Source organism: Rutidosis leptorrhynchoides, chromosome 6 (assembly GCF_046630445.1).
Source record: "Rutidosis leptorrhynchoides isolate AG116_Rl617_1_P2 chromosome 6, CSIRO_AGI_Rlap_v1, whole genome shotgun sequence".
Lineage (NCBI taxonomy): Eukaryota > Viridiplantae > Streptophyta > Magnoliopsida > Asterales > Asteraceae > Rutidosis > Rutidosis leptorrhynchoides.
The window spans coordinates 359210445-359224584 of NC_092338.1; the positions used below are offsets into that span (position 1 = coordinate 359210445).

Below are 14140 nucleotides of genomic sequence, written 5' to 3' on the forward strand. Positions count from 1 at the left end.
GCGAATCCTAAAGATAGATCTATTGGGCCTAACAAACCCCATCCAAAGTACCGGATGCTTTAGTACTTCGAAATTTATATCATATCCGAAGGGTGTCCCGGAATGATGGGGATATTCTTATATATGCATCTTGTTAATGTCGGTTACCAGGTGTTCACCATATGAATGATTTTTATCTCTATGTATGGGATGTGTATTGAAATATGAAATCTTGTGGTCTAATATTATGATTTGATATATATATAGGTTAAACCTATAACTCACCAACATTTTTGTTGACGTTTTAAGCATGTTTATTCTCAGGTGATTATTAAGAGCTTCCGCTGTCGCATACTTAAATAAGGACGAGATTTGGAGTCCATGCTTGTATGATATTGTGCAAAAACTGCATTCAAGAAACTTATTTTGTTGTAACATATTTGTATTGTAAACCATTATGTAATGGTCGTGTGTCAACAGGATATTTTAGATTATCATTATTTGATAATCTACGTAAAGTTTTTTAAACCTTTATTGATGAAATAAAGGTTATGGTTTGTTTTAAAATGAATGCAGTCTTTGAAAAACGTCTCATATAGAGGTCAAAACCTCGCAACGAAATCAATTAATATAGAACGTTTTTAATCAATAAGAACGGGACATTTCACCTGCAACCACCCAAGTCGACCCCAAACCCAAACCAACCTGAAATCCGACCAATAGGATTGTAGAGTTCCGCCGGAACTCGTCGCCTACAACCTCAGAAGAGGAGAAACAGATGCCAGGAACAGAGTAAACGACCAAGAGACCAACCCAAACCCCACCGGAACAACAACAATCCAATAAACACTCCAAAAACACAAAAAGCACCCAGAACCCGTATGAAGAACACTCGGATTCGCCGTCTGCTCGCCGTAAGTGAGGCCGGAGATGACTATAGGGCCATAACCATTGCCGAAAAAGGGAAAAAAGCGGTGTACCTTATTGAACGTAAAGCTTGCCGGTGGTCGGAGAGGAGGTCTGTGAAGAAGCTACAAAACCGGCTCAAAATTCAGATTGGAGCTAGCGACGGAGGAAAAATAAATCAAAGATCTCGATCTGCACGCAAAACGAGGTTGAGAGAAGTAGATGAAAAGATTGGTTTAAGTGGGAACTCAAAATATGATTGTTGATTCTTATATGTGACATTATTCCATTGGCTATGAATGCATGAGGGATGATATGACTGATAGTTAGGATGATTGAGATTTTAAGACGGAGAAAAATCCACTTTTAACAAGACCACTAACAAAGTTATACATACCATGCCATTAGAGAATATTGTCATTACTTTTAGGGGAATGATATGTACACAACCCATTTTTGTTATGTACACAACCATCATGCTTTACAGTGTTGTACTGTACAACACTGTAAATCATGATGATAGTGTACATAACAAAAATGAGTTGGGTACATATCATCACCCTACTTTTAATATACTCCGTAGTTGTCAAAATTAGGGTGCATGTAGGTTCTATTTTATGATTTTATTTTTATTTTTTTGGTTTATTCAATTGGGTTTATTTAATTTTGGAAATTTTAAGTGCAAAATCGAGATCCAAACCGAAATCAAATTCAACTTTCAAAACTATAACCAAAATCAAATATTCAAAACTATAACTAAAATCAAACCGAACCGAATTTGTTTCAAAGCATGACATCAGATTACCTTCAACGGTTTTTCATTTTAGCAAAAATAATTTAGCAAAAATAAAAAGAGGGATTGCACTTTCAAATAGAGTAAATTGTTTTATACCAATTTCTTTAACAACGATTTAATTTTCTGGATGATGGTTAGGACCGGAACATTGCCTTACTGATGTAAGTTACTACAGTACTAGATTATTTTCTTTGGGTGTCCATTAAACTTTTATTACATTAACCAATCTTAATCTCTTAGTTGATTTCCTGCTATGATGAACTCTTCCGTTTTACGCTGAAAATGAACTGCTAAGAACACAAAGAACTAACAACACTAGAAGAAACTAACACAGCAAACAATCCTATCATCTTTGGGTTGTACAAACGAACCATGATCCCTAAACTAAGTATTATGTCATTTCAGTCTTGAGCATCCTTTGCGACATTTGTATGTGTGCCGCTATTGTACATGGGTGCCCCAACACAACACATACATCTGTTACAGAGACTATACTGACTACATTTATGTCTACTGAACTAAACTAACCTAACCTCTCTTTTCATCAGTCTTTGCCTTTGTTGATCTTTTGCTAGCTGCCAAATGTAGTCTGGCCATAAGTGGGCGTGGTACTCGCGTCTCCTGGTCAAATCCTCTTACACATACAAACCCTGCAAAACATTGTTATAACCAAGCCTCAGAAAAATTATGAAATAATTCTACAAGTAGTATTATTCCTCAACATTTCATTAGCTATGGAAACCAATGAGCTAATAGCCTAGTGGTACCCGTTGCCTTAGAAGCTGGCCCCACCATGTGGAAGCGTTTGCCAAAATGGGCGGGTTTGACACCAAGATTGTGCATAGTGCCCCTTGGAATCATTTTAATTTAAGGTAATAAATCTGAAAATCACAAAGTAGGAGGGATTTATATTTTTAAATACCTCTCCAGAAGCAGTATTGAATAGCTTCTGTTGTCATGCCTGGCACATAAAAAAAGGTCATGCAGTAAGTTTGGTATACATTATTACAAATTGTTGCGAATATTAAACTGGTATTATTTATAACAAACCATTTTTTTTTTTTTTTTGCTTACCTTTGAATATTGTCGGTATAGAAGTTCCAAAGTACACTGTTCTTCTTGGTAAATTCCATAACCAAGATCTAGGGACATCAATCGGGTTAAGACTTGACGCATGGTCTGCAAACACCTGCACCTCGATAGAAGTTCTTTTCGTTAACAATATTTAAAAAAAAAAAAAAAAATTCTCATAGACCTTAAGTAATGGAAGAAACTGAGGTAAAAACCGTTTGATCTTAGTAGTTAGTACTATGGTATACCTCGTTAACTTGGAAATACGTGCCGTTGAGCGGAAAGCTACCTCTCGTAGCAGTTCGACATGGTATCTGATATTATAATAATATATGTGTTGGATATGTATCAGACAAAGCAAGATCCTGCATGTTCAGGCTAGTAAATAATAACTAGATAAAATGGCATAATGGATGTAGTTACTAACCAGAAGGGTCCCACGAACAGTTTGGAAATTAGCTTCTCGTGTACTGTTGCAGAAGAAACATGTTTCTTCATTGCATAGTATGCCCGATTCCTGGGAGTTACACTGTCCTTCTGGTGGCTGAAACGAATCTGCAGTTTCACCTGGTACAAAGGAACACAATGCCCACAATTTATCAACCATCATATATCATATTAACTAATTAAATCACAAGTTTTTCATCTCGTTACAGTTCCCATTGGTTACTAATATTCAAAAAAGGAGTAAATTATACCGATAGTCCTTGTGGTTTACATGAAATTACACCAACCATCTTTATATTTTGAAACTTACAGTGGCCCCCTCTGTGGTTTTAATGGAATTACACCAATCTTTCTTAACTTTCAAAAGTTACACTTATCGTCCCTGACTTATATAAAAGTGTTACGTGACGGTCTCTGACTTACACAAAAGGTGCATTAATAGGAGGGACCATTAACGTACAATTTTTAGGTAAGTTAGGGACGATCAGTGTGATTTTCTAAAGATGGGGACTATTGGTGTAACTTCATGAAAACCATAGGGACTAAAGCCGTAATTTTCGAAAGATGAGGATTGTTAGTGTAATTTCATGTAAACCACAAGGACCATCGGTATAATTTACTCTTCATGATATATTTATATATCTTACTTACCAGGTGTCCAAATTGCAAGAAGGTAAGGGCTAGGATCATCAGGCTCTCGAGTGTCCACCTGTAATTTAAGCAACATTGGTTGAAAAATTTGAATTTGATGAGCGCAATTTTAGGTTTAATTAAAGTGTAATTACCCCTGCCAACAGAGGATGTGAATCCGGAAGCTCATATCTGCAAAGTTGACACGAAAATGTAATCAAAATACCATTTCAATGTTTACTAATATTATTGTATATTTTTATAATCATAAACATTATTAACGAATAAAAGGAAAAAAAATGTACGAATCGGCATAGAATAGTAATCACTTACACTTGGTGCTCTGTTCTTAGCTGGCTCACATTTTTAAGTTTAGGTGTAGGGATCGAAGCAGCTTCTGATGTTATGGCAACTAACGCCTTTGACATGTCACCTTCTCCAAGTTCCATGTGCCTTTCCATGTACGTTTGCAAGTTTTGCGTGAACTGTTCGATGTTGAGTTTGATCATCGGGATTTCGTCTGGGTCTTCACCGAAGTCCTCGATATCAGATATTTGTTGTATCTGTTCGGGTTCAGGTGATGCGGGCACCTCAATTATCGGTTCTGCCGATGCCGATGCCGATGCTGGTGTTACAGGTACCTCAACTACGGGTCCTGGTGTCGCTGGTACCTCAACTATAGACCCTGATGTTGCCGGTTCGACTATAACAGGGTTACAAGTTTGGAATTCAGACGATGTTTGCGGTAGGTCGATCATCTTTTGATCGGTTCTGTTTCTCGATAAACTTGCTGAATTGTCTTCTGGTGCTGGCAGAGATAGTCTTGCACTGCAATAAAAATGGTTAGTGCAGAATCAATGCTTTTTTGTAACTGTAACGTGGAAATAACGCTGCACAACAGCACCAAAATCCACAATTTAAACTATTTTTTAAATAAAAATAAAGAGAATTAGAATGAATGTTGTTCAAACCTTGCAAATGCACTTGCAAAATGTCTGCACTCTCCTCTGAGTGGACACGCGTTGCAATTCGGTTTAGTCTTTGTACAGAACACCTGCAACGATTACGAAATTATGTTAGCGTTTGTTAGGGAGATGCGTTACATTTCTCATGGATATGTATAAAGTCTTACCTTTCCAAAGGTAATCATTTGATAATGTAACTCATACCTGTCAAAACAATAGACGGAAAATTATTACAAATGTTATAATGTTCATCTGTTATAAATTGTAAATGGATGGATGAAACGGTTAGCATACAGGGTTCTCTGGTCAAGCTTGCACAGTCGTGGCCATAGATACTTTTGAATTGTCTCCTGAACTGGATACCTGTGTAGAAAAATTAAGTGTTGGTATTTTTTTTTAATAAGAAATCAGAAATTTAGCATTATGTTTAGTGCTTACAGCTCCAAAAGATGCAATTGGAGAGACTCGGGAAGCGGTTGCAGGGGTACCCATCCAAGTCTTACAGCTATGCGTCCCACATTTACATCAACCTATTTACATTTATGCCAAACAAAACTTAATACGAAAACAATAATAATACCTTAATAAAATGATTGATTAGTTCTCAAGTATGATTCTTACAGGGAAAGCAAGATGGTGAAGTGTTAAAAGTCGGATACACTCCACGCTTTTTAAGCCCAGACCTTTAAAGCTCAACAAATACTCCCTAAATCAAAAATTGTTAGTGCTATTATCGACAACAAAAAGTGTCCGCTTTTAGTTTAACATTAGGTTTCGGTAACGCACTCAATCAAATAATAGTATAGTCTTTTAGGGCTTACTTGGCTTTGTCAGGTGGAACATCTCTTAACCATTCAAGATCGAGGCTTCCATGGTCTTTTACTAGCCGATCAAGCATGTCCTGTACAAATACAATTACCATCAAATTATGTATCTTTTATTTATTTATTTATTTATTTATAGCTAGAGTTCTACATGGCAAAATGGGTGGGTCGGCTGGGTTAGTAACTGAGCTAAACATGTTTAAGCAGTGTTGTAAACGGCGGTCGTGTCGGCTAACTAGTCATGTTCAAAAAATTGTATGTATCACTTCAAATCAAGTTTTTTTTTTTTTTTTTTTTTTTTTTTTTGGCAAGTTGTCGGCATCACCCAGAGTGGAATTAACCACCTTCGCGATCATTTGCCACGCACGCACACACTTTCAGGAGGAAAACCGAATCGCATTACATGAACCCGATCCTTAAACAATCCCGAGGGGAAGGCGGACCGGGTTTGAACCCTGAATGGATCTGGGAGAAAACCCCCTCAGGGTCAATCTGGAGCTCTCCATATTTCAAGCAGATTAATTAAGAGAGTAAGCCGTTATAGGTAAATTCAACCCGTAATCAACCGGTTTATGTGTATATGGGTTGAAATTACCATTTATAAAAATTATAAATAAAACTCATTGTGGAAAAATATATTGATACCTTTATTCTTGCTGCTAGCCTATTGTTCATACCCCGTTCCTTAATTGAATCTGCCACGTCATCAACATGTGCAGCCCTAACCGCCTCATAATCCAACGAATCCATCGTGTCTCGTGTTCTCTCTCTTTTCTGTTTGATTTCAGCTTCCAATCTTAAATTATCCCATTCAACTTTACTCTCCTCTTTCCCATTTTTCAAGTTCTTAATCTTCGAACTACTGTCACCCATACCATCAACTATTTGATTTCCACCATTAACATTCAAATTAAACTCAACAATCTTATCGATCTTAGTGGATTTTGAAGTCTCTGATGACGCATGCGTTAAATGAACTACTTCTTGCATCTCACAATTATTGCACGTGCTGCATGATTTTACTGATTCTTGGGAGCTTATTGTGTTGACCATGTGAACAGTAGTTTGAATTGCAGATTCTGACGATACTTCTCTTTCAACACTCGGCGGCTTTTCGATTTTCGATCCGATAATATTCGTTTCTTCTCTAAACTCAACAGATTCAACTTCTAAAGCTCTTAAACTGCAAGTGTTAGGCAACTCATCACGAACAGTAATTTTAGAGGATGACGCTAATCTTTCGATATGAACGACTGAAGATTGTACGGAACTCGGAGACGTATTTGCTGAGTTATGTGAAGAAAAAAGTATGTCATCAACTGGTGAACCTTTTTCAGAAAGTTCTAGAACTTCACATTCTGAATTATCGTTTAAGTTAATATTACTGTTACTAATTTTAGTAACTTCATTGGCAATTTCTTTATCTTCACATAAATAAGCATCCTGCAGATTTACAGAACCGCGATCTTCATCTTCTTGGCATGCTTCTTTAGCTTCATTGTTGTTATTTGACCCGAGCGGAAATCGTGCAGCAAGAGACATAAACGCCGAACTGCAAAAGTTAGGGTTTATAAGTATTTCCTGACTTGATGCCATAAAGTGATTTTTTTTAAGGCCAATTGTATATTTACCTTGATAGATGATCCGACACATTTTGGGTAAGAAATACTCCAACTACCGAATCTAAAACAGATCCTTTCCACTTGGAGAAGCGCCTATCCCCTGCAAAACATACATTTTTATTGTTACATTATTCAAAATAATTTAAGAAAAAATTACATGAGGCGTGGTTTACCCCAGATTTCATGTGGGGTCCCCTAAACTTTTTTTGACGTGCAGGTCCCCGTACTCAGTGGCGGAATTTGGAGCCAACCACAGATGGGCGAAACCAGCGAAGGGGGTAAACACTAAAAAAACCTTATTTTGTAGTTAAAAAAAAAAACTTTTTTAGTGTAAACTTTTTTTTTTTTAAATCCGGACGAGGCGGGCACCCCCTCCGGTATAACTAAGTACCGCCACTGCCCGTACTTTACTTGAGTTGTATCCGTAAACCAATGGGACATTCGCGAAACGAGTGTAAAGTACGGGGACCCGCACGTAAAAAAAAAGTTCAGGGACCCAGCATGAAATTTGGGTAAACTACGCCTCATGTAGTTTTTTTCTACAAATATTAAAATAGTTGTGAATATTGAACAGATCCTGACCCTGTACAAGATGCATTCGTGCGATAAACGAATCCGCACGTCCACGAAAAACTCTGCGTTCTTCCTCCCACCATTTTGCTTTCGTCTCGTCGGTACCATCTATTCCTTCACTGTTTATATTCTCCAGTAAAAGCATCCAAACCCTATTCGTCTCGTCATCAAGGTCAACTTTAGCGCGCGGTTTCCGTCTCCTTACGGGATTAAACGCACCTTCATACGGAACAAGACTCCCGTTTTGTTGATACACAACAAGCGCATTCTTCTCATGGTATCCCGACACATACGGGACCAACGCATTCCTACTTTTTCTCACCCTCCGTTTATCTATATATAGCTGCTCAAATCGGTTAATCATGTCATCTACATCTTGTATGCTTATGCATCCTAAATACGGATACGGACACCAACCTACAATAAACATCACAATGAAATTAGAATAATCGACAAGTATTTCTTCATAATTAAAGATGAAGTAAATAAAATACCTATGTGATTGTTGTTATACCGAGGCAGCATCGTAGGTTTTTTCGTCTTTTTCTTCGTTGTTTTACAAACTTGAAAATCTGCAGTGTATGGTTCTGTGTATGTATGGTTCTGTGTATGCACCATCGTGAAAGCTTCTACATTTCGATTAAAGTTCCACTTATATATATACGACGCCGCGTTACTCGCGCTTGTTGCGGCTGTCGTAACACTCTGATTCTTTCTGATTCTCTTTTTCGGTTTAACTGCAGGTAACTGCAGGTTACTGTTATAGTCTGTGTAAGGCGATAAAAATTCCTCCAAAGACTCTCGACTATTTTCTCGTGCGTTTTTCTCCAAATGTTTCATTCCGCTCACGTTACTTGAAAACTCCGCCTTTGAACCCTGCGTTTCGGCTCCCTTATTACAACATGTACTCGTGCTGCAGTTCGATTCGTTTGGACTAGGTGCACTACTCGGTTCTTTCTCTCTATAATTATCACCCTTTTCTTGTATGAAATTTATTGGGCGTTTTACTTTTACGCTCGTTTTCGATCTCCCCTGTTTTAGATCAGTCTTGATAGGCGTAATCGGGTTCAGGGACCCGCGTTCGAGTCCCGGTTGACCATTTTCGACTTCACTTGTAGCGCATCCTTTACCAACCGCTTGGTCAACTTGCGACTCTTCAACCGTTACTTCGGTTTGCTTCTCGGGCCCGTCAAAATCAATCTTTCTCTTACATGTTTTCTTAATTTGTTGTTCAGCACTCGGATCTACGGGCCCACTTTCTCCCTCTACAAGTGGCGATTTTTCAACCGCCTTTTTTCTAACATACTTTTTTCTAACCGTTGACGAACCATCGGGATTCGGGGTTTCGGGCTTCGGCGTTGCACGTTTTCTTACTTGTTTCGGCTGACCTTCTTTGACCACTTTTGGCCTGTGCTTTCTTCTTCGTTTTTCTTTCGGTTGTGGCGTTTCATTTACATTAGTTTGTTCAGTTAGCCTTTTTCCCAAATCTTGATTCGCCTCAACAAGTGTAGAACCATCAAGACTAGACTTATCTTTGTTACTTGCTACAACGTTCAGATTCGAGCTTTCATCCGCATCTATACGATCTGTCGAACCGCCCTTATCCGGAGTCAGCGGTGTAAACTGAAGCGATAGGCCCGTGTTCACGTCTGTATCTGTTATTGTTTGCGGCGGCAAGTTTAGATCGGATATGCAATCTGCAAAAATTAAAGACCTTTTTAATGTGTTACCATAAACAAGGTGAGATATATTAATTAATTAACAAGATAATAAGTATATTACCGAAAAGAACATAATAGTGCTTACATTGTTTTGTAATATTATTGGCATCTGCAAGTGCAAGCAGATGGCTACAAGATATAGTGTTCCATGAATATGCATCATCCAAACAAAATTTATTACTCTCCCAGGAATTGAAACCCTTCTTTACAGATGTTTCTTCAAAATTAGGTTTATCAAATGGAGTTTCAAGCCAATTTCTGTGTGTAGTATTCGGATCGAATCGGGTCGGATTTGCAGGTGTCACTGGATCATCATAAATATCCTTATTTGGGGTAATGTGATGAGAAGATGAACCTTCTCCCCCTTCATCCATATTCTGAAAATTGCAAAAAAAAATAAAAAAAAAATCTGTACTTTTAACCTATTTTCTCCCAAATACTTATCAGTAATTATAATTTAATCAATTTATTGATATTAATTGATTGAAGAACGAAAAAAAATCAGCTTTGATAGTGGGACTCTGCCTCACCATCAACCCCAATTTCAAAATTATAAGGTCAAAAATATAAAATTGATCAGAAAAAATTAACATTATTATTGATTAAATTAACACAAATTACAACAAAACCCGTACATTAACCAACAGATCCGTAGGAAAAAAAGGTAATTAAAACTTTAATAATAATTTGTGAGTGAAGACCAGGTGATGGTGGTCAAATTGACTAATTTTTATCGCCGTAAAAAGTGATTTACATTAAAAAAAAAAGTAACTAACCTTTGTAACTGTAGTCGTCGGAGAATTTGAGTGATGATCGGAGATCTGATTTCGACGGTAGTCGGCGAGCACAATGAACGGAGTAGTTTGTTGTGGATTGAAGAGAGAGAAGGTAAACTGCGTAAGGTTTTTAGTTCAAGATTCTTTACTTACTATGTATGTTTTGTTTTGTGTTGTGTAATGGGTTCGCGGGAAATAAGTTAACCGTTAACTAACTTTCAAATTGTGTTATATGTACCGATTGTAAAGAAAAGTACATGTGTATTGAATATTTAATGTTTTCAATGAAACTTACGTTGATACTGAAAAGTACACGGGGTGGATCCCACTGAGTTGACTTGTGATGACTTTTACAATGGCAACTAGTGGATAGATTGACATTGAGATATATAGTGTAATATAATATAATATAATATAATACGATATAATATTATATTTAATATATATCGTTAAAAATTGAAGAACCTAAGTGAAGTTATTTGAAGTAGTATTTACTCTTTTCATTTTAATTTAATAGTTTACGTATAAAATACACGGTTTAAAAAATTATTACCATATTGTACTATTTTTAATTTACAGTTTTATTCATTATATTTTACATATTTTTGTTTTACATTTATAATAAAATAAAAATAAAAATATAATAAAATTTTATTCATTATTCTTATCAATTATGAAAGTGGACTATTAATTTGGTACGATCGAAAAAATTGAACTGTTAAATTTGCGATATTATATTAATAATTTTTATTTAAAAAATTGATTTAGTAGATTTAGTAGTGTATAATGATCATATTTGTGATTTTAAAGAAACTAAATCAATCATTTCTTTTGAAGACCTGGTCGTCCTTTTCTTTAAAGGAATTTAAAAGTACAAGTCATTAATTAGTCTACTAACAAGTAAGGATGATGATCAAGTTTATAGATATCAAGAGAATTTATGTTTGATCGATTTATAGTTTAATTGGTGTAACTGGATATGATAAATTCATTTTTCAAACACTAATAACCAAACTATATGGCTGTTAAGTAAACAAAGAAATAATTTGTATATGTCAGAACCAAACGAATCCAACCAAATTAGAAAATCATTTATTTGAGTGGATTCTTCGTTAAACAAAATTAAAAGCTCTTAAATGAAAAACTGACATCCAAGTAAATAATGAAAGTTATTCACTTCTGTAATTTCTTCTATTATCATTAATGTACATAATGGTCAATTTCACTTTCACCCATATGAGTTTTCCAAATTGTAACCCTAACTCGTGACCGTCGACACCGGTGCACAACCCATCACGTGCATCGATTCGGTTACCACTATCCTCGCCGCCGGTGTCATCATGCGAGTTGTCACATCCTGGGTTCTCTAGATTGGATGTGGGCCCGATGTCCCGTAACACTCGAGTGACATTCGATGTCCAGGAATGGTGATACCCCCTGCTCTGTCCGACAACACTGTTTTCATTAGAAGGTTAGATAAAAACGTGAATCGGAGTATGGTGTAGTCTACTTTCGGGAAGGTTGGAACTCTAATGGAGATCATATTTTGTCCATTGAGATGATACGCTTTCGTGTCCTTTGTCGACTCTGCGGTTGCTCTGCAAGACGCCAAAACTCTTAACGGGTCTAGAATTTTATAGAAACCAATTTATGTTGGTTGGCCAAAGGTAAGTAATGGTGCTTGACAGTTTCGTTCGGGCCAGGTTTTTAACAGAAGTCTTAGGTGTAATATTGATCCCAATCCAAAGGTATTACAAATGTTATAATTTTCTATTTTAGTACTCGGTTTTGTACCTTTTGTGGAGATAAAACTGTCGGATGTTCTAATTTCTTGTAACGGTAAGGTGACACATATTATTAGATTCGGTCACTTTGGGTGTATATGTTATTGCGGTGATGTAGGTAGCTATAACAATTTGTTAAATTGTCACTCGTCTAGTTTTATCAAGATTGAAGCTTTTTTCCGATTTGGACACTGTTTTTCATCGGTATGATTGGGTTAAGATTATGGGTGTGTCGGTTACATGTGCATCTGAGACTAGTGCTTCTTTGGTGGCTGACTTTTTTGGGAAACTTTTGACTGTGTGCAAGTCTACCATGGGTTTAGGTTCAGTTGGATCATTTTTTGCCTTTATTAAATCTAATAATGCTAAACATATCCATGACACGGTTACGGTGGATGTAGAGGATGCTAAACGTTCTAGATTTAGTGTTTGGGTATCGGAAGTTTCGGCTATTGGTAGTTTGAATCAGATTCTCTTTGACGGTTTCGACAAGTCTTTGATGGAATCGACTAACCAGTTCGTAACTTCAAATGGGGTTACAGTCGAGTGTCACGTGGACCGACATTTTAAAAATATTCCAAATAAAATGGCTAAGTATTCGGGGTTACCGATTCTGAATCAATTAGGTATCCTCTTTGGTAATGTTCAAGTGGATTCCAAATCGCGTCAGAAATCGGGTCAAAGTGTCACTGCGTTTGCTTCTGTTATGACAATTAGTGAAGAAGGTTTTTCGGATGATTTTGTTGTTGTTACCTTAACACAAGCCCATGAACTGATCACTAAGTTTCTTTTAGGTTAAAGCATCAAATTTGGTTCGTTGGACGACGGTTTGGCTAGTATGTTTGATGCGAGTCCTTCAGATTGCAATACGGGTAATATTTCTTTCGGTAAGGGTGCAATCAATTTTGATTGCTTCAAAAGGAAAATGGGGTCTAGAACCGAGGGTGGGGTTTTTCAAGATAAAGTGGGTTCAATTGATTTAGTTGAGGTGTGATGACCCTGGAAATTTCTGACCAAATTTCAACTTAATCTTTAACGTTTCCGACACGATAAGCAAAGTCTATGAAGTTGAATCTCAAAATTTTGAACTGTTCAATTACCCTTCGATTGTTCTCAACGATTCGCGAACAATTATATGTAAATAGATATACATACTATAACCTGAAAACGTAACTAAGTGTTGGGTATATGATACTGTGCATTAAACTTATTTGATTGATTACCTGATTGATATATTTAACTACGGATTTAAAGATTATGCCAAACGATTCAAGTAAAATATATTTACTGGGTCTCTTAAGGATTATGATATTATTACGGGTCTCTGTTAAGAAGTCCATGTTGATTTGAGAAATCATTCATGATTAACGGTATTCGAAATAAATGTAAATTGTTAGAACTATATATATATATAAAAATAATTTATATTGTGTATTTAAAACGTATATATGACTATTGAATATATGTGATTTCAAAATTTGTTGATAAACGATAGTAACATTTGGTTGTTCGATTCGATAGATTTATAGAACGTTTGAGAAATTAAAATAAACGTTGACGTATAAATAAATTATATCAAATTAAATTCTAAAGCACAAACGTTAGGTGTTATGATAATATCTATTATTTAAACTATTTTAAATTATATATACATATTTTGCAATGTGATTAATTATAATGTTAACTAGATATGAAACGTTTTGATTAAACATATATACTTTATTAACGAGACGATGATTTATAGAAGTAAATGACCAAAACACTCAAATGCATAAGTTATATCTGGAGTGGTTTAGTTTATAGATAATTTAAGACTATACTTTGGCAAAAGTACGAGTCACTAAACGTAAAGTACTAGTTTTCTCAGTGTACGAAAATGCGTTCGAAAAACCGGAACCGGGACTTAAGTCGAGTGACGGCGTACGACTTATCGGGACAAAAATTACAAGTCAACTATGCACATGAATTTAATATAATATATAATTAATTATATAAATTATATATATTATATATATAATTAAATATTATGTCGACAAACAAGAAAAC

The 14140-nt window shown here is 36.0% G+C and overlaps 1 protein-coding gene across 1 annotated transcript; it reads right to left on the minus strand.

Annotated features, from left to right (window-relative positions):
• Positions 1-2198: 2198 nt before the first annotated feature.
• On the minus strand, positions 2199-10458 carry LOC139855582 (DNA glycosylase/AP lyase ROS1-like). Its single transcript, XM_071844819.1, has 20 exons — positions 10311-10458; positions 9620-9911; positions 8308-9510; positions 7823-8230; positions 7250-7340; positions 6264-7170; positions 5616-5695; positions 5416-5500; positions 5233-5324; positions 5089-5157; positions 4962-4998; positions 4801-4883; positions 4163-4657; positions 3985-4021; positions 3851-3908; positions 3180-3319; positions 3001-3066; positions 2756-2870; positions 2604-2642; positions 2199-2331 (listed from the first exon to the last, which is right to left on the minus strand). Exons 2-20 carry the CDS (start codon positions 9906-9908, stop codon positions 2210-2212), a joined length of 4416 nt encoding a protein of 1471 aa, XP_071700920.1. The 5' UTR covers positions 9909-9911; positions 10311-10458; the 3' UTR covers positions 2199-2209.
• Positions 10459-14140: the final 3682 nt, after the last annotated feature.

Coding starts and splice junctions, on each gene's coding strand:
- LOC139855582 (XM_071844819.1), bottom strand. CDS start 9,908: ATGGATGAAGGGGGAGAAGGTTCATCTTCTCATCACATTACCCCAAAT. Junction 4,884..4,961: donor AAATGATTACCTTTGGAAAG/GTAAGACTTTAT, acceptor TAATCGTTGCAG/GTGTTCTGTACAAAGACTAA. Junction 2,643..2,755: donor TATACCGACAATATTCAAAG/GTAAGCAAAAAA, acceptor TTTATGTGCCAG/GCATGACAACAGAAGCTATT.